We start from the raw sequence: 21,513 nt of genomic DNA on the forward strand, positions 1-21,513 counted from the left end.
TGCCGCCTTGCGCCCGTATTCTGCCGCAGCTATAGAGGGACTTCTTCTCCTCACCCTCCTGTATAGACACAGGATAATGATAATTAATACAATCTGGCCTCCTATGTTGGATCTCCGGCCAAATCAGAATTATGGGGCTGTGTAGGATTAGAAGAACAGGGCTGCCCTTAAAGTGATAATCCCAAATCCCAGATAAGCAAAGATGGCTACCGGTGACTACCTGGCGCACACTGTGTGGTGTTATGCATCGGTAGTCTAAGGCACACTGCTTTGATTGGCCAGTCCTGTCATGTGAGCGGCGCTGACCAATCAGAGTAGTGTCTTACACATCTGATGCATAGTAATGTACAGTGTTCAGCAGGTAGTCGGAGAAGCCGTGCGGCCATCTTGGTTCTTACGGGGCTGGAGGGTCACCTGACATGCAAGTATTTGGGGCTGACTGTCATTTTTGCCATAAGGTTGGATCACACATTTGCGCCGCTTGTCTTCTGCAGCTTCTGCATATCGTTGTATGTAGGCACTGCAGTCTCAGTAAGTCAGTGAGGCTGGGCTGCTGGCTTAGGGAACATTTATAGGGACCAGCAGTTACTTGAGTAATCGCTCCGAAGAGTGAAGATGGGCGACGGTTGGCCCTCGTAAACATGGGAGCCAACGAGGCAAGTGAATGAGAATCACTCGCTTCTCGGAGTTGGTTTTTAGAGCACCTGAAAACCAAGCGACTGTCGGCCCGTGTAAACAGCAGCCTGTTACCCCGGAGTGGAGGCAGCCAGAAGTGATCTCCAGCACGCTCCGCCGCCAGTCAGTGAACCCACAGGAGCCATAGTTGTTGGGATGGTTGATGGGCACTGTAGCGCCCCACAGTCGCCCCCATGTAGAAGTACCTGTAGTTTCCTGCTGCTCTTTCCTCTCCTGCACGGCAATGTTTTCTTTTGTTTTGGTCATAGATTATTTGATGAGGTGCCGGAGAGGAGAGAGCAGAGGAACTAAGCCATCAGTCCAGCCTCACTGACGGATCTCCTACTGAGACTCAGTCTGCAGTTTCTATATACAGGGAGAAGCAGAAGCTGCAGAAGACACAGGGCTACATTTTTAATTTAAATCCTGTTGCAAAAATGATCATCAGCCCAAAACACGGCACATGCCTTCAAGTGTAGTGGAAAAATGTTGTCCCCAAATATTTGCTGTTTGGTTGATCCAGACTATAATCCCAAGTCCCCACCATCAGAATAGTGTACTTCCCCTTTAAGAACGGGCTGCGGTACATTTTACTAGCAGTGCCAGGTGGAATTGCCATTAATGTCATTTGAAATAAACGGATGTGTGTTGTGTAACTAGTGGCACGCTGCGCTCCCTGCGGGCAGAGAGGATGCAGGCGGTGTAGTAGTCACGCTCTGCTACATCATCACAGACAGAACTGCAGAGCCAGGAGAATCGTGCGCCCAATTATTGCTTCCCTGGGCCTTATCTGGCACAGCCATACTAATTTTGCCTGGTTACAACCGCCTCCCCTGTTCAGAGGTCCCTTCCAGTTACTGAAGCTTCTACTTATAAATCTGGTCAACAGCGCCATTCCCTAAAAAGGCAGCGGACGGTACTGCAGCTTCTGCCCTTGGAAACAGATGAACAAATTTGAACAATTTTTTTGTCAAAAGGAACCCACAGCCGTCAGCTGTACTTTGTGGGGGAGCCCGGCGGCACGAGCTCAGTGCCTCTACAGCACCTCCACAGGTGAAATAAAGCATTACACCGTGTCCATTCATATGTGTGATGCATGGATGTGTCGGGTCCTCCAGGGCAAGAAATTCTGCTTAAAGGGGTTGTACCAGAATTACAAGTTATCTCTGCCCACTGGATAGGGGATAACTTGCTGATTGGTGGGGGTCCCACTGCTGAGACCCCCACTGGTCCTGCGAACAGGGGTCCAGTGTCCCTGTCCTCAGTAATTGTAGAGATAGTCAAGCGGCCATCGCTCGGGTATTTGTCACATTGATATGAATGGACTGATGGCCGTGCGTTCAGCAAGTACTACATTTGCTGTGACATCAGTGCCGGGAAAAGCCCCCCGACAGCGACAGGCAGAGGAGGAAGCCCCCTCTTGAGTATCGATGGCGGTCCTAGTGGTAAGACCCCCACCTATCAGCAAGTTATGCCCCATTCCTATGGATAGAGGATAACATGTCATTCTTGTGTAACCCTTTAATAACCAATCCTCACGCTGGGTAATAGCTGAGGGTCCTGAGCAGCGGCACCCCCCTCCCCACCTATTAAAGGGGCTGTGATAAATCCATGCGTCTGATCGCCCTCAGTCCTGCTTTCAGCTCCCCTGGCAGACAGCTGATTCCGTCAGGGAAAGCCGTGGTCAGCCAGACGTGGCCGTTGCAGGAGAGAGGTGGTATTACGGGACGGCTGGTCACTTGAATGTAAGAACAGGATTGCAGGAGTCATTGATTTTAGTGGGACCCCAGCCTGCAGTTACAAGCAGCAGCCACTACACTGTGATCTGAGGATTGCTTCTGCTCCGACCGCTGTGTACGTCGGCGCTGATAACGGGCGCCCGATCAGCCGACCCCAGCTGGTCAGCCATGGACGACCCACCCTGAGGATATCCCATCAATAGTATTTCCATGGAATACTTTAGTACTTGAGTAACATGTAGCTCCGGAGAGGAAGTTGCTGCGCATCGATGTAACCCATCGTTCTCTGACGTGAGCGACCGGTGGAGAAAGCGTCGTCACACCTGCGTAGTGAGGAAGCGGTGACGTTCCTTCCATCCAGCATCCAATAACCCAGAAACGTGGATAATCTGGCACAACGTTCCAGGGCTGGCGCTACTGGGAGAGGATGACTTGGGGCTCCTGATGGACTGACTACCTGTAGATGCCGGAGTAACGGAAGCGCCTGCCGGGCTGCCCTGGGCATTCTGCTGTCTATTGTCAGGCCAAGTGCAGACGGCGCCCCCCACCGCTCCGGGGTGAGAGGACCGAGCATATGGCTGCTAGGAGCAGCAGCTGGGGAGCTACAGTTTGGGGTCAGGACAGATTTGCCCCCTCCACCTTGTCCAGCATGAAGACACCAGATGCAAGTGCCCCATCTGTGGGGGAGGGGAGAGCCGTCACCCTGCGCTATACGGCCCCCCAGATTTATGTCCTGCTGTCAGTAATGACTGGACTGATAATGAGGGGCTTCTGATGGCGGCTCTGTTACTATTAGGACAGTCTTGTCCGGAGCCCGGTGCGACACCTCTATATAATCCGTATAACCCCTGTAAATCCTCCAGCCTGAGAGGAAAACACAGAAAAATCAAATGTGGCGTTAACGCGGAAAAAAATCAGGTCTGACGCTGCGTTGGGGGCAATGATGACAAACCGCCGGGGTGGTAAGCCAGAGCTCATGATGGAAGCCCAGTGGGACCCCGTTAGTCGGGGGGCTTCATGCAGCGCCGTCGTGTTCTGTCCTAGCACGGATCTGTTTTTTTTCTTATGATGGAACGGAAAGTAGAAGGGTGATGTGAGCATGTAGCAGCGTTAGGTGGGTCCATCTGAGCATTAAGGGGTCTTTCTGGGACTTAAGGTCCTTTTACACAGATACATCTTTCCAACAAGCCGACGGTGAGACACTTTGGGACGCACTCTGTACACGGGAGAATAATAGATAACATATTTTCGTCATTCGCTCGTTCACTCGATTGTTGTTCGTCTGCCATTCGGGACCCGGCTGATCAGCTCTCTGAAGCGGTCATGAGCATAAAGCATTTGCCGTCACATGAGAGAAGCTCAGTCCCAGTCAGATGAATAGGACTAAGCTGCTATACTAGACATAACCACTATACGATGTACGGCGCTGTGACTGCTATGGACTGAAGCAGCTGCACCGTGGCCACTACAAACAGCCGATCGCCGGGTGACCCTGAGCTGCAGACCCCCTCCGATCAACCATTGATTACTTATCCTGAGGTTAGACCATCAATAGGATGAGGAGGATAGGTCATCAGTAGTTACATCCTGGAAAACCCCTACAGTGAGTTTGGTGCTTGCAGGTTAGACCTTCACGCAGGCCAGTGCCAAATATATGAGGGATATGTGATTGTTCATCCTTCATACTCTTCCCGACAAACAGGGATGAAACGGTATCGTTTCTCCTTAAGGAGATACCTAGGAGGTGAGTGAGTGAGGAGTCTTATAAGGCCATGCATGCTCCTCTGGGAAATATGCAAATAAGGAAGATGGAACAATACCTCTGCAGCGCCACCTATTGGAAGGCAGCATTCATGCAAGTCAGTGTCAGAGCCTTTATACAAGCCTTAAAACAATGACTGGGAATTGAAAGCCAAGCCAGACTCCATCCACAGACAGCTGTTGGGGGTTTTTTCCCCTCATCAGTGAGCATATTTTAGGCTTGGCCTGCGATGTGAGTCGGGAGGGGTATCATCACTCCTTAAGGAGAGAACCTAGAAGGTGAGTGATGAGTCTTGGAAGGTCATTTACAGTTGTTGCCAGTCCAGACAATCCTCAGTAAACACATGGGCAGCACCGAAGCCCAGACCCGATGCAGCTGTAACAGAACCGCAGCTGGGAGAACTGTTGTCAGGATGGGTTCTCTGTCTCTGGGTGCCAGCAAGGGGATTCAGTTAATATACAAATATGTCGCTCAATCCCTGTGGAGGAACCTGATTGTCATGGGTTGGGCTGGAGACCCTGCGATTGGGGGGTCCTAGACTCGCCCCGCTATACAGTGATTGCAGGATAAGATATAGGAGGTTCAAAAAAGTCCTATAAATGAGAGAAAATGAATTATAATTGCTCAGTGTAAACGCGGCCAACGATTGAGCGATGAAGGATAATCCGTTGGCTTATCTTCATTTCATGCGGGTATAAAGATGATGGTTGTCTCGTCCGCTAACCGTGGGGTTGGAGCAGCGGCGGTTCGGTCGTTCTCATTCACCGCTGCACAGAACTGAATGATCCTGTTAAAAGCGAATTATCGTTCTCCCTAAACTGACTGCCCGAGCGAATGAATGAGCGGACATGGCGGCTCGGGCGAAGGATAATCGTCCCATGTAAAAGGCCGGGCTCACACACCGGATCAGATTCCGCATGCGGGAGGCCCGCAGCGGATTCCGGCTGTGAGCCCGGCGGTGACCTGCGTACGGCACGAACCCGTATTGCGTATGGCCGCCATGGCTCGCAGGCAGCCATACTCAGTACAGTTTTTTTCCTATTGTATTTCCCACACTTTCGCTTAGCGATGACACGGGCGCCTACAGCCGATACGCAACGTTACTGTGTATTGGCTGCAAGTCAAGTGAAATAACCCGCGGCATGTCCTATTTGCCGCGGGAATACGCGCCACCGGCCGGCTTCCATTGTAGTCAACGTTACTCTATACTTTGGCTGTAGCACAGCGGAAGTATAGCGTGAATACGCGCCCCACCCACCGCCATCATATGACACTGCTGGCACGTCATGTGGGACTCGCACTGCAGATCCGAGAGGTGAGTATTGGGGGGGGGGCGGCGCCGTGACGGACTCCACTGCGGTATTCTGCTGGCCGTGGGCATTAGGTTTTATTATAGAGATAATTGCCTGACTTTGTCACTGGGCGGCCATTTCCTCATTAAAGGGGTTGGCTCACTTCTAGTTGTTTAGTTTTTTTGCGGGAAGCAGGCGGCTCCGTACATTGCGCGGTGGTCCAGGCTGACACTGCAGTAGGACCAGACCATCACATGATGGACAGAGCCGTCCGCTAAGTGTGACAACCTGTTTCAGCAATTAGTGCTCCACTCCAGCAGCAAGTATCCACATGTGACTCTGGAGGTGATGGAGACTTCTGGCTAGACTGCTGCGGATCGTATAGACCAGTGTTCCCCAACTCCGGTCCTCAGGGACCCCCAACAGGTCATGTTTTCAGGATTTCCTCAGTGTTGCACAAGTGATGTAATTATGGTCGGTGCCTCAGACATTGCCACAGGTGTTCTGACCATAGGATATCCTGAAAACATGACCTGTTGGGGGTCCCTGAGGACTGGAGTTGGGGGCCCCTGGTATAGAAGCTCGAAAAATTGGACTCCATGTCTGCAACACATTTGGGGAGACGCATCCTGTAACGCGTTTGGTCTCATCCATTCGCAGCACCCCTTCACATTTCAGACTCCTGTCCCTGAGGCCTCCATAGCATGGGATTCCTCCATGCTGTTACATATTGATGTGACCTCCGTTCTGTGGCTCTCCAGCTGCTGCAGGACTACAGCTCCCAGCATGCCCTGATAAACTATACATGCTGGGGTGGAGTCCTGAGACTAAAAATGCAGATCAGGACTTGTAGTTTTACCAAATCTGGAGAGTCACAACTCGGGTCATATTGACATCGGGCCTCCATGTGGACCCCCGTGGCATGAGATTCTGGACAAAGAGCGCAACATGCTGCACTGTTTCATCGGAGAGCTGAGCGGACTCCTTTCTAGTCAGTGGGGTCTGTCCCCCACCATTGGGGTCCAGCATATGCCGGATCAGGCACTGCCGGTATTCTTGTTGCTTGGCTTCTATAACCTGGTTAAACAGCGGAAATGATACTGAAGAGTAAAGGGAGATGTGAGTGTGGCCGCAGAGACCACTGCGCCAGACCAGATCTGAGTGTCCCCCAACTTGTAGACCCCTCCTCTGCACCAGACTGGATCTGAGTGTCCCCCAACTTGTAGACCCTTCCTCTGCGCCAGAGTAGATCTGAGTGTCCCCCAACTTGTAGACCCCTCCTCTGCGCCAGACTGGATCTGAGTGTCCCCCAACTTGTAGACCCTTCCTCTGCGCCAGAGTAGATCTGAGTGTCCCCCAACTTGTAGACCCCTCCTCTGCACCAGACTGGATCTGAGTGTCCCCCAACTTGTAGACCCTTCCTCTGCGCCAGAGTAGATCTGAGTGTCCCCCAACTTGTAGACCCTTCCTCTGCGCCAGAGTAGATCTGAGTGTCCCCCAACTTGTAGACCCCTCCTCTGCACCAGACTAGATCTGAGTGTCCCCCAACTTGTAGACCCCTCCTCTGCGCCAGACTAGATCCGAGTGTCCCCCAACTTGTAGACCCCTCCTCTGCGCCAGACCAGATCTGAGTGCCCCCCAACTTGTAGACCCCTCCTCTGCGCCAGAGTAGATCTGAGTGTCCCCCAACTTGTAGACCCCTCCTCTGCGCCAGACTAGATCTGAGTGTCCCCCAACTTGTAGACCCCTCCTCTGCGCCAGACTAGATCTGAGTGTCCCCCAACTTGTAGACTCCTCCTCTGCGCCAGACCAGATCTGAGTGCCCCCCAACTTGTAGACCCCTCCTCTGCGCCAGACTAGATCTGAGTGCCCCCCAACTTGTAGACCCCTCCTCTTCTAACCTATTGTTTCCACTGTATTGCAGGTGAAAAATGACTACATGTCGGAGATGGCGGACCAAGTAGACCAGGAAATTGCCTTGAAGCTCGGCTGTCTTGAAATACGGTAATATCCTGAATCTACTTATTACATGAGCTCAGGAGTATCCCGCGCTCTGCGACTGGCGAGATAAATCACTCTTCTCCACTGGTATTTACTTGAGTAATGATATTTCCTCCATCGTGCGGCTATATTCTCAAAGCTTCCTTATCTCCGTCTGACCTCCGCTCCGCGCTCCATTTCTGCTGCCGCCATGATCTTGGTTATTGCATTATTCTGACGAGAAGCGCTTTTATTTTCAGATGTGCCGTCGCTTCGTGTTTTCTTCATAGGGCGCTCAGCTGTGAAACTAACAATAGCATCAATATATGGTCCTCTGCAGCCGGAGCAGAATGTATGACTGTGAGGTGCCTTGTGAGCACAATGTTATGTAACACTGCAGATCATCACTCCGTGGAGGAAAAAGCTAATTTGGTCTCCTAATTGGTATTAATTGACTGCCCATGATTAAGTGTCATGAGATGTATGAGATGGCACTGAGAGTAGTGCAGAACATGAAATATTATACTAACTAATCTTAGCTAATAGTATGTCTTATACTCAGGTCACATCCACAGCTACAGTTTTACTAGTCACCTTTTAAAATTCATTCATTTGCAACAAACACCCTAAACGGCAAAATAGGAATCCTGTTCTATGCTGCAATTTGCTGTAGTGCACTATAGGAGAGAGAGAGAGCGTTATCATTAAACAAATGCCGGATGGAGTATATTGACACTGTATCTGTACTCATATTCAATAGGGGGCTGCAGGGAGAGGCACTTTAATACTGCTCCCCTATGTACGAGAATATAACTACGATAATACTGCTCCCTATGTACAAGAATATAACTACTATAATACTGCCCCCTATGTACAAGAATATAACTACTATAATACTGCCCCTATGTACAAGAATATAACTACTATAATACTGCCCCTATGTACAAGAATATAACTACTATAATACTGCCCCTATGTACAAGAATATAACTACTATAATACTGTCCCCTATGTACAAGAATATAACTACTATAATACTGCCCCCTATGTACAAGAATATAACTACTATAATACTGCCTCCTATGTACAAGAATATAACTACTATAATACAGCCCCTTATGTACAAGAATATAATTACTATACTACTGCCCCCTATGTACAAGAATGCAACTACTATAAAACTGCCCCTATGTACAAGAATATAACTGCTATAATACTGCCCCCTATGTACAGGACTATAACTACTATAATACTGCCTCCTATGTACAAGAATATAACTACTATAATACTGCCCCCTATGTACAAGAATATAACTACTATAATACTGCCCCCTATGTACAAGAATATAACTACTAAAATACTGCCCCCTATGTACAAGAATATAACTACTACAATACTGCCTCCTATGTACAGGAATATAACTACTATAATACTGCCTCCTATGTACAAGAATATAACTACTATAATACTGCCTCCTATGTACAAGAATATAATTACTATAATACTGCTTCTATGTACAAGAATATAACTACTATAATACTGCCCCCTATGTACAAGAATATAACTACTATAATACTGCTCCCTATGTACAAGAATATAACTACTATAATACTGCCTCCTATGTACAAGAATATAACTACTATAATACTGCCTCCTATGTACAAGAATATAACTACTATAATACTGCCCCCTATGTACAAGAATATAACTACTATAATACTGCTCCCTATGTACAAGAATATAACTACTATAATACTGCCTCCTATGTACAAGAATATAACTACTATAATACTGCCTCCTATGTACAAGAATATAACTACTATAATACTGCTCCCCTATGTACAAGAATATAACTACTATAATACTGCTCCATATGTACAAGAATATAACTATTATAATACTGCCCCCTATGTAAAAGAATATAACTGCTATAATACTGCCTCCTATGTACAAGAATATAACTACTATAATACTGCTCCTATGTACAAGAATACAACTACTATAATACTGCCCCTATGTACAAGAATATAAGTACTATAATACTGCCCCCTATGTACAGGAATATAACTACTATAGTACTGCCCGCTATGTACAAGAATATAACTACTATAATACTGCCCCCTATGTACAAGAATATAACTACTATAATACTGCCCCCTATGTACAAGAATATAACTACTATAATACTGCCCCCATGTACAAGAATATAACTACTATAATACTGCCTCATATGTACAAGAATATAACTACTATAATACTGCCCACTATGTACAAGAATATAACTACTACAATACTGCCCCTATGTACAGGAATATATCTACTACAATACTGCCTCCTATGTACAAGAATATAACTACTATAATACTGCCTCCTATGTACAAGAATATAACTACTGTAATACTGCCCCTATGTACAAGAATATAACTACTATAATACTGCACCCTATGTATAAGAATATAACTACTATAATACTGCCTCCTATGTACAATAATATAACTACTATAATACTGCCTCCTATGTACAAGAATATAACTACTATAATACTGCCCCCTATGTACAAATATATAACTACTAATATACTGCCCCTATGTACAAGAATATAACTACTATAATACTGCTCCCTATGTACAAGAATATAACTACTATAATACTGCCCCCTGTGTACAAGAATATAACTACTATAATACTGCCCCCTGTGTACAAGAATATAACTACTATAATACTGCCTCCTATGTACAAGAATATAACTACTATAATACTGCCTCCTATGTACAAGAATATAACTACTATAATACTGCCCCCTATGTACAAATATATAACTACTAATATACTGCCCCTATGTACAAGAATATAACTACTATAATACTGCTCCCTATGTACAAGAATATAACTACTATAATACTGCCCCCTGTGTACAAGAATATAACTACTATAATACTGCCCCCTGTGTACAAGAATATAACTACTATAATACTGCCCCCTGTGTACAAGAATATAACTACTATAATACTGCCCCCTGTGTACAAGAATATTACTACTATAATACTGCCCCCTATGTACAAGAATATTACTACTATAATACTGCCACTATGTACAAGAATATAACTACTATAATACTGCCCCCTGTGTACAAGAATATAACTACTATAATACTGCCCCCTATGTACAAGAATATAACTACTATAATACTGCACCCTCTGTACAAGAATATAACTACTACAATACTGCCCACTATGTACAAGAATATAACTACTATAATACTGCCCCCTGTGTACAAGAATATAATTACTATAATACTGCCTCCTATGTACAAGAATATAACTACTATAATACTGCCCCCTGTGTACAAGAATATAACTACTATAATACTGCCTCCTCTGTACAAGAATATAACTACTATAATACTGCCCACTATCTACAAGAATATAACTACTATAATACTGCCCATATGTACAAGAATATAACTACTATAATACTGCCTCCTATGTACAAGAATATAACTACTGTAATACTGCTCCTATGTACAAGAATATAACTACTATAATACTGCCCCCTATGTACAAGAATATAACTACTATAATACTGCCTCCTATGTATAAGAATATAACTACTATAATACTGCCCCCTATGTACAAGAATATAATTACTATAATACTGCTCCTATAGTGAAGAATATAGATATCAACGAGTAGGGCATTTCTATGTATCCCTGCAATGTTTGAAATATGCAATATGATGTTTTTTTTTTGTATTTCTAGACGGTCGTATGGGGAGATGAGAGGAAATGCCCTAGAGAAGAAGTCAAACTATGAAGTTTTAGAGTAAGTAACTGGCGGGGATGTTTTTCTTCAGACCAATTCATCCAATAGTTTATGTCCGCCCATTAAAATTTACGGCTGATTTTTCTAAATGTCCACTCGACTGACCAGCAATGCCAAAGTACCTGCCAGAATTCATCCCGGGGCAGTGATTGTTCCATGAAAAGAAGTGATTAATAGTTATGGGATGACGTTGTCCAGAAACCTTCCTCCCCCTTGTACGTACATTACTTATCCTGTACTGATCCTGAGTTACATCCTGTATTATACTCCAGAGCTGCACTCACTATTCTGTTGGTGGAGTCACTCTGTACATACATTACTTATCCTGTACTGATCCTGAGTTACATCCTGTATTATACCCCAGAGCTGCACTCACTATTCTGCTGGTGGAGTCACTGTGTACATACATTACTTATCCTGTACTGATCCTGAGTTACATACTGTATTATACTCCGGAGCTGCACTCACTATTCTGCTGGTGGAGTCACTGTGTACATACATTACTTATCCTGTACTGATGCGGAGTTACATCCTGTATTATACACCAGAGCTGCACTCACTATTCTGCTGGTGGAGTCACTGTGTACATACATTACTTATCCTGTACTGATCCTGAGTTACATCCTGTATTATACTGCAGAGCTGCACTCACTATTCTGCTGGTGGAGTCACTGTGTACATACATTACTTATCCTGTACTGATACTGAGTTACATCCAGTATTATACTCCAGAGCTGCACTCACTGTTCTGTTGGTGGGGTCACTGTGTACATACATTACTTATCCTGTACTGATCCTGAGTTACATCCTGTATTATACTCCAGAGCTGCACTCACTATTCTGCTGGTGGAGTCACTGTGTACATACATTACTTATCCTGTACTGATCCTGAGTTACATCCTGTATTATACTCCAGAGCTGCACTCACTATTCTGCTGGTGAAGTCACTGTGTACATACATTACTTATCCTGTACTGATCCTGAGTTACATCCTGTATTATAATCAAGAGCTGCACTCACTATTCTGCTGGAGTTAGAGCAAGTGCTAAGCAGATACTGAACAAGAAGGTAATGCTTGGAAATTTGAACTCTGAAGCCTGTTAAATTCACAACATTTCATGTTTCCTGTTAATATCCCGTTGTTCTGCCTCCCCGCTCCGAGCCGTCCGTATTGTGTATATCCCGGTAGGGGCAGACTTGCTGTCCCGCTGGGTGATAGAACATCTTTGTAGTAATATTTATGTTATAGTTTCTATATTCTTTGGATTTCCCTCTTTCCATGTAAGCTGTGAGAAGCGCCTGCCCCTTACAAGCGACACTTCACCCCTGAGTCAGCCCCGCCTCACACTTAACACAATTTGGCAATTCAGAAGTCGCCTGCAATACAATGATCGTGTTCATGTTCGCCCGCCCCTCTCTGCTGTCACATTTACATCACCTTTAATTGGCCGTTAGTCTTGTCAGATGTTTCTGTTCTGCGGCGGTGACAGCGCCAATCCCTACACAGTGAGCCAGAAATGTTGGCTAATTAGGGATGTGCTGTGTGCAGCCCCTCGGGGTCGGCCCAGAGATAGACCCTCCGTCTCAGCATTTCTATGTCTGCGCTGGGATCACTCTGTGACTCTACAGCTGAATATACGCTGCTGGAACGCTGTAGAGGTAGAAGTCTACCAGACCAAAGGGAGAAGAGCCAAGAAGGAAACTCCCCGCTGCAAGCTGGCAATAAGGGAGCCGGGCAAGGAAGCTTCTGGCGCCTGATGAGCCCCGCTGCCTATAATGGGTCCGTTGGGTTTCAGTCCTGCATATTACCAGAAAATAATTATTTTTAGGCTTTTTTCCCATTCTTATGGACTGAATCTGCGTTGGACAATCCTAAGAGAACATCCGCTGCTGATGTGACTGGGGCATAAGAAGGACTTAAGAGAACTCTCCGGTTCAGGACACATTTCTGTTCCCTGGAAGGCGTGGGTGTATTAACTGCCGTTGTTCTCGCTGCCCTCCCATCCGCACGGTCTTGGCTCCGCTTTCAGCTGTCCGAGTTGGCTGCAACAATTTTCTAGCTACCTAACACCCATGCTGCACCGCTCTCTGATTGGCCAGTGCTGATCAGATGACATGCTCTGGCCAATCAGAGAGCAGGTATAGTGCATTGGTAGTCTAACTCTCTACCAATGAACTGTGGGGATTAGGTAATCTGAAGATAGCATCGGCCAACTTGAATAGCTCTACACAGGACCTGGAATCAGTGGATCAGCGGGAGAGCAGCTGCAGGCGATACATTGTACATCGGCCGTCTCTCGTACAGAGTTTTGTCCTAAAACTGGAGTGTCACTTTAAGTGATCGCCACAGTTCTTGCTCTGGATTTCGGGCTTATTCGCACGAACATATTTACATTCTGTATTACATGTGTGTTTGTATGCTTTTGGTACGTACAGAATAAACCCCGCTGGTTTGCATTGCAGTATTCAGACCAGCGAAAGTTTTGTGCGATGTGCAATCACATGAAGAAAAAATACGCAGCGTGTTTTATTTTTGTGCGGATTCACGGACCGAAAGCGCCCATTACAGTCTATGGGACGGCGTAAATACACCGATGCGGGTTGGCAGGAGATAGCGTTTAGAGAAAAAAGTTAATCAATTGGGCTCCTTGAAACATGCAGAAATGCTGCATCTGTACCAAATACGCTGTAGAGACGCAATACACAGGAAGTGAATGCGCAGCGTATTTGAGCAACCGCATACGCCCATGTGGGTGAGCCTTACCTTTGTAATATAGTGTCCTTTATGTTCATCATTGTTTTCTGGATCCCTGTTGCTTTCCCGGAATGAGAACATGCAGACCTTGTACTTTCTCACTGCAGGTAGTCTGCTACAGTTGCATCTGGCCTAGCTGATCCCCTGTGAGCAAACAGTTGGGACCCTGGTTGATACATTGTAACACAGTGTCAGGTAGGAGAGTTGTGTTCAGCTCACAGCAGATTGGTTAGACTAGATACAGTTGTGGCAAACCCTCAGCTGTGAGAAAACGGATCCTCAACTAATATTGCTATCTGTGGATATAAATGGCAATAGAGAATGCAGAATAGTAGCGTCAGGCGTCGGCCGTGCAGATAAACAGCGGTCCATGGAATGCGGGGAGCAGCGGCTCTTGCAGTGTGGCTTTCCATGCTAGATAATAGAAAGGGCTCCTGGGCAGCAGATCCCCTCCCTGCGATAGCCGTGTCCCTCAATGGGGCAGATGGACAGGGTCTGGCGTCATGATACAACCCAATTAGGCCCTATGGTAATTAGACCACAAACTCCTCTATCTCCTTCATTTACTGCTGGATGGGATTATGTGGAGGGGCAGAATTGCCTTAATTTCAGATGTAATGCAGCCCCCACAAAGTGATATAGAGGAAACCGAATTTATGACCAGTGGCGGGCGCATCAGGAGGATTGTGCTCCACGCCGTTTCCGTGACACTCGCCATTAATCTCCCAGCTAATGCCATCTCTCCGGCGGTGTCTGGCCCCGTGGACTAAGCTGCAGCCATGTTTCTTCTCTTTCAGGAAAGATGTCGGTCTGAAGAGGTTCTTCCCTAAAAGTTTGCTGGATTCTGTTAAGGTAATTTGGTGCTTATCATCACTTTAGGGACTGTGTGCTTTATTTTCTATGAAGTTTGGGTGCGTTTATTCTTCCCTGCTCCTTCTTTCCTCATGTGTTCTTAAGGAAGCCCCAAAACGATTGTGGACAGCCCTAAATGATGGCGGAGCAGCCCATGTCAGATAGACGTGTTTTTGGAAGTTCTCCGCTCCGGAGTCATGACATAAATGTTAATCATAGATGGAAAATTTCCCAAACTCTGTGTCCATCATGCTCTTTAATTACACTGTAGTCTCTCCCCCTTTAGACATGGCTGATGCCTTGGCAATACAAATGAACTCTTTGGTTAGTATCCCTTCAATTCTGCCCAATGCCAGTTAGAAGTGGAACAAGCTGCCTACACTAACTAGCGTATGAAGAAAAATGTTGTTCACGGCTTCTAATCTCTGTAGCAGGGGTGTGCGATCCAAGGTGGCGGTGAATGTGGCCCAAAGGGGAGGGGGGCCGTGCAGGCTGAATATGGAGGAGGCGAGGCTGCAGGAGGTAGGCACCTGGCAGCGGCGGGCTGTAGCGGTTACACAGCAGCAGGTATCGTTGGCATTGCTCACAGCGCTGCCAGCATAGCGATGGAGCAGCCGGGGAGCGTTAAGAAGTGAATGACTGCTGTTTGCATGGAGTGCCTCGTCATTCAGTTTTCTGCATGCCTTTACACGGCACGATTATCGTTCAGATTTCTGCACTCCTACATGATGATCGTTCCGTGTAAAAGGGCCATTACTCTATGGGAATGCTTGCAATTTTTCACTTCCTTTCTGCTCCATTGTTCTTGCCTAAAGACAAGCGGGTACAACGTGCGGCACAGTGAGGTGGCAGTAATGTAGTAATTACCATGCTGCGCTGGAGCGGCTCTGATCTCTGTCCCTTTTCCTGCAGGCTAAAACACTAAGGAAGCTGATCCAGCAGACCTTCCGCCAATTTGCCAACCTCAACAGGGAAGAAAGTATCTTGAAGTTCTTTGAGATCCTTTCCCCGGTCTATCGATATGACAAGGAATGCTTCAAGTGCGCCCTCGGAGTAAGTATAGTGGGACTTCAGTAATGCTGTCCTCCCTGTTTATTAGCTGTGGGGTTTGCCTGAAGAATTTGCAATAGTTGACGCACTTTCTAGGGTTACCAACCCTGCAAACAAAAGGGGGGCTGCCAAAGCCGTACCCAATACTGATAAGAAAGTTCATACATTACTTGTTGCAGTTTGTAGCTGGGGTTAGCGGATCATCCGATAGCTGCAGACTGTCCGTCTCCTGTTACAGCTACTGTCTATATATAGGATGGTTCCAGCATCCCCTGTGGAGAGCGGCGTGCCGGATGCTGCACTTCTAGATCCCGGTTTTATTATAGTGGGGTGTGTTGTGCCCCCTTTATATGTGGGCACAGCTGTCCTCTTTATACTTAAGGGATAAGCGTTTCTTCACACTAGAGAGGGATAGGGCCCTATCTGTAAAGCTGCATTTACATGGAATAAGTATCATTCAGTGTAAGTATCGATACTGAATGATGTCCGTCCAAAATCCAACAATGAATGATAATTTGTTCGCTTATCGTTCATTTCATTCAAACACGAAAATCATCGTTGGTTACTAATCGTTCAGTTTAAATACCGACTGTTCATTCGTTCTCACTTTTACAGTGAATGTGAACGACTGAACAATTTAGCGAGTGAACGATTTATCTCTGTCTGTATAAGCAGGCTGCACAAGCCAGCTCTGACAACGTTCCCTCGTTCAAGCAATGAATCATTCCATCTAAAAAGGGCCCTGATATCTCACATCTCTCCATTTTTCTTAACCCTCGTGTGGTCCCATGTGGACCTTTCACCCCAGCCTTGTTCACTGCAGTCCTGCACTTTGAAACTAGTACCACCCAAGGGTTAATCACAGTTCTTTGCTCTTTATGTGAATACTAGTAATTATTAGGAAATTATAGTACCAGCGATTCTGGTGGCGCAATGTGCCACACAGCAGGGCTACATGCTACATCCATTATGATCCCCACACATCACACCCACAGCTCTACTACATCCATCCGGATTCCCACACATTACACACACAGTTCAACTACATATATGCTGACCCCATATATCATACACACAGCTCTACTACATCCATCCTGACCCCACACATCACACAGCTCTACTACATCCATCCTGATTCCCAGACATCACACAGCTGTGGTACATCCATGCTGATTTTCAGACATTAACAGCTCATCAGACTCCTGGATACAGTGATCATGTGATCTCTGATTCCACCCACACAGGTGACGTCATCACAGTTCCTGGTAGCTGCTGTCAGCTTATCCAGTATTCAGTGCTTTCAACCAAACTGCAGAATGGCTCCCCCCACAGCAGTGACATCAACGCAGGACCTTCAGCCTGCTGGACCTCTGTGGTGGCGGTAGGTCGGTGTCTTCTGTTAGGACCGCTGAGTTGTGTCTGAGATAATAACGACTTAGTTGTATTCTCATTTTATTATATTTGCCCTCCTCTTCCAAGAGCCCTAACTGGTTTGTTCTTCTGTCGGTCAGGCTCTGTGTTTTTATATATGTTGTAGGACCTGAGATGACGTCACCAGGGACGGAGCATGAGAAGCACCCACATACATACAAACTCACGGTCAAGTGGTCATTAGTAGTTTGATAGATTGTTACCAGTGGTTAACATTTGATTTCTTGTCTTTTCATGCTCCCCCCCCCTCCCCCCCCCCCCCCCCTATCTTGACAATATTGATTGGATAACCCACTAAAGTCTAGTTGGGTTATATCTGTGGAGCTAGCGATCGGCCCCGAGGAAGGGATCAGTTACCTTACAGACAAAGGATCAAACGTAAGTCACTCGCCTGTCGTTTTTTTTGTGTGTTCTATCAGGGTATCAATATGTCCGCGTTACACAGTTGTAGTCGATGTATGTACAACGTGTAATGTATTTGCTTTTCCCTAAAAGATATAGCTGCTTTATGCTTATTATATGCTTTATTTATATAGCTGTAACATATTCTGCAGCACTTTACAAATTGGGGGAAACGTAGTTGGGAACAAACCCCGAAGTTGTGTTGCCTTTAATTTGGATCATAATTTAACCCTTTGACGCTACATTTTCTCATCTACTGCAGCCAACCCATCTCACAGACTTTACTCAGGTGCAGACAATCCAGTATTCAAACAGCGAAGACAAGGACCGGAAAGGGATGTTGCAGCTAAAAATTTCTGGCGCTCCAGAGGTAAATATTGTCCACTCTGATTGGGTGTGACTGTGAGCCTGTTCCTTCCCCTCGAGTGGCTGTATGCTGTCTTCTGCCTTACCCCTCCCCTCAGATTGCTGTGTGCTGTCCCTTCCCTTAACTCTCCCCTGTGGTGGCTGTGCGCTGTTCCCTCCCCTGTGGTGTCTGTGAGTTGTCCCCTCCCCTGTGGTGGCTGTGCGTTGTCCCCTCCCCTGTGGTGGCTGTGCGTTGTCCCCTCCCCTGTGGTGGTTGTGCGTTGTCCCCTCCCCTGTGGTGGCTGTGCGCTGTCCCTTCCCCTGTGGTGGCTGTGCGCTGTCCCTTCCCCTGTGGTGGCTGTGCGCTGTCCCTTCCCCTGTGGTGGCCATGCGCTGTCCCTTCCCCTGTGGTGGCCGTGCGCTGTCCCTTCCCCTGTGGTGGCCGTGCGCTGTCCCTTCCCCTGTGGTGGCCGGGCGCTGTCCCTTCCCCTGTGGTGGCCGGGCGCTGCCCCTTCCCCTCTGGGGTCCGGGCGCTGCCCCTTCCCCTCTGGGGTCCGGGCGCTGCCCCTTCCCCTCTGGGGGCCGGGCGCTGCCCCTTCCCCTCTGGGGGCCGGGCGCTGCCCCCTCCCCTTCCCTCTGGTGGCCGGGCTCTGCCCCCTCCCCTTCCCTCTGGTGGCCGGGCGCTGCCCCCTCCCCTCTGGTGGCCGGGCGCTGCCCCCTCCCCTCTGGTGGCCGGGCGCTGCCCCCTCCCCTCTGGTGGCCGGGCGCTGCCCCCTCCCCTCTGGTGGCCGGGCGCTGCCCCCTCCCCTCCCCTCTGGTGGCCGGGCGCTGCCCCCTCCCCTCCCCTCTGGTGGCCGGGCGCTGCCCCCTCCCCTCCCCTCTGGTGGCCGGGCGCTGCCCCCTCCCCTCCCCTCTGGTGGCCGGGCGCTGCCCCCTCCCCTCTGGTGGCCGGGCGCTGCCCCCTCCCCTCCCCTCTGGTGGCCGGGCGCTGCCCCCTCCCCTCCCCTCTGGTGGCCGGGCGCTGCCCCCTCCCCTCCCCTCTGGTGGCTGGGCGCTGTGCCCTCCCCTGTTCTGCTACATTCTTTGTATTTTAAGTTCTTGTTTTCAAAATTCTGCTAGCTGTCTGTGAATGGAAATCTCCCTGCCTTTATCCCTAGTGCACTTACTCACTAGCTTTGATCCGTCGCTGTCAGTCTGAAGGGGGAGGGGGGAAGTGTTGGACACACGAGTAATAATGCCCCTATTGTTGATGTCCCCTCAGCCTCTCACTGTGACGGCCCCATCCCTCACCATTGCAGAGAACATGGCTGACTTGATAGATGGTTATTGTCGTCTTGTCCACGGAGCCTCAGAGTCCTTCATCATCAGACCACAGAAAGGTACGTTGAGTGTCCGTGTAGCGGCGTCACGCTCTGGCGAGATGGGGAGCAAGGATTGGGATGAGAGCGCAGCACGTTCCCGTTCTCTGAGCATCATGGCCTTTCTATGCTGCGGCTTCCTCCGGGAGATGAGAGAGCAGCTTGTAATCGTCTCCTGTTCGGCCGCTCGTTATCTGCTGAGTGAAGGAACATATTCAGCATGATGCCGAGTACTAGAGATGCATCTGATTATCATCCCGCCTGTGCTGCATGCTAAGTGGGATACTAGACTCCTGCAGGAGCTCCGGGGACCTTTATAAAAGGGAGCCTCCATAATAATGCTTGATGAGGAATAGGTCAAATCACAGGGACGGACGAAGTCTATAAGGAATGATATAAAGCCCTTCACTGAGGAGACAGCAATCTAAAATTCTAAATTGGAATAGGATTTTAATGGGAGTCGTGAAAACCATAAAATGCGCATGGCTGGGGGTTTGTTACAATGTATCAGGCTAGGCAATCAACTAAACAGTGGGCACTTCAAGCTGCACTGATACATAGTAACAATCTATGAGGACAGGAAAGAAATTTGAAGTTGTCTGGACTGGATGCAACTGTTGCGAACACTCAGCTGTGATTGGGTTTCCAGTTTATGTCGGAAGGAATTAGGAAAAAAATCACAGTTTATATCTAGAGACTGAAACAAAACTATCGTTGTTTTTCACTATATTAAAGGGCTTCTCTCACCCATGGGATGCTGTGAGGGGTCCTGCTCAAGACTCCCTTTAAAGGGGATGTGTCATTAGAAAAAAAAATCAATACCTACCTATTCCTCCCCGGGCAGCCTTTCACCGCATCTTCCCCTCGCTCATCTTCTCCTGGCTCCTCCAGTTCCCCAGGTCACCTCACCGCAAGTCGGCCGGATCCTCTTTTTCCTGTTTTGGAGCGTCCATTAGCTGCAGCTCACTTCCTGCAGGGCAGTGAATGCTGAATCCTCGGTGTTCTACTTTAGCGCGCATGCACGATATCTCGCTGCTAGTGTTCATATAGTATGTGAAACACTAAAACAGGCTGCCGAGGATTCAGCATTCCCTGCTAGGCAGTGAGGGCTATGTCACTAGTGACCAGCTACACCGACCTGCAGGAAGCAGAATGCCAGCAATGTACGCTTCATCACCGGAAGAGGAGGATCCGGCCGGCTGGAGGAGAAGTAACCCGGGGAACTGCAGGAGCCAGGAGAAGATCGGGGAGGGGAAGATAAGGTAGGAAGGCTGCCAGGGGAGGAATAGGTAAGTATAGAAGCCCTTTAATGAATTTGACTTGGCGCGGCTTGGTATTTAAATACACAGCTTGTTGCCAGGCGGAAGACGGATCCACGGCGATGACTTTTAAAGGGGGTTGTGTCAACCTGCATTCTGAGACAATACCTGGCTCCTTCATAAGTCATGACTATAACAAAAAAAGTGTTTTTTCTATCTCATCGCCAGGGGTTAGGAAAGTAAGATTAGTGGCTATTAGCTGGTCTCTGCGGCGCCTTTAATCCTGTTGTCACCACCTTTTTAAGTCTTGGGTTTAATACTTAGGACTAAAACATGTAGGCCTTGATGGTTCCTATGTGTGATGTGCTGAGTTTTGACAAAGGTTGTCTCAAAATGTATGAGCGTCGGCTGTCTTTAGCGCCGTCGGCTGTCTTTAGCGCCGTCGGCTGTCTTTAGCGCCGTCGGCTGTCTTTAGCGCCGTCGGCTGTCTTTAGCGCCGTCGGCTGTCTTTAGCGCCGTCGGCTGTCTTTAGCGCCGCCGGCTGTCTTTAGCGCCGCCGGCTGTCTTTAGCGCCGCCGGCTGTCTTTAGCGCCGCCGGCTGTCTTTAGCGCCGCCGGCTGTCTTTAGCGCCGCCGGCTGTCTTTAGCGCCGCCGGCTGTCTTTCAGGCAGTTGATATTTAGCGTCCACATCCGAGATTGCGCTGTCATCCAAGTGCTACTAGAACGGTGCAGTATACTCCACACAAGTGAAAGAGCGGGTGTTCCAGTAAACCTATGCCGCACCCGAAGGCC

The 21,513-nt window shown here is 47.9% G+C and overlaps 1 protein-coding gene across 12 annotated transcripts in view; it reads left to right on the top strand.

Moving 5' to 3' along the window:
• The window catches only part of PTK2 (protein tyrosine kinase 2), a 223,555-nt gene that overhangs the window by 114,962 nt on the left and 87,080 nt on the right, over positions 1-21,513 (top strand). For all 12 annotated transcript variants that reach the window (XM_066578748.1, XM_066578752.1, XM_066578749.1 and 9 more), the window contains 7 exons: positions 7,393-7,472; positions 11,207-11,269; positions 14,822-14,876; positions 15,789-15,929; positions 17,658-17,735; positions 18,022-18,129; positions 19,366-19,483. In XM_066578748.1, the coding sequence (XP_066434845.1) occupies positions 7,393-7,472; positions 11,207-11,269; positions 14,822-14,876; positions 15,789-15,929; positions 17,658-17,735; positions 18,022-18,129; positions 19,366-19,483 (643 nt within the window). The remainder of the gene's footprint in view (positions 1-7,392; positions 7,473-11,206; positions 11,270-14,821; positions 14,877-15,788; positions 15,930-17,657; positions 17,736-18,021; positions 18,130-19,365; positions 19,484-21,513) is intronic.

Source organism: Eleutherodactylus coqui, chromosome 9 (genome assembly GCF_035609145.1).
Source record: "Eleutherodactylus coqui strain aEleCoq1 chromosome 9, aEleCoq1.hap1, whole genome shotgun sequence".
Taxonomy (NCBI): domain Eukaryota; kingdom Metazoa; phylum Chordata; class Amphibia; order Anura; family Eleutherodactylidae; genus Eleutherodactylus; species Eleutherodactylus coqui.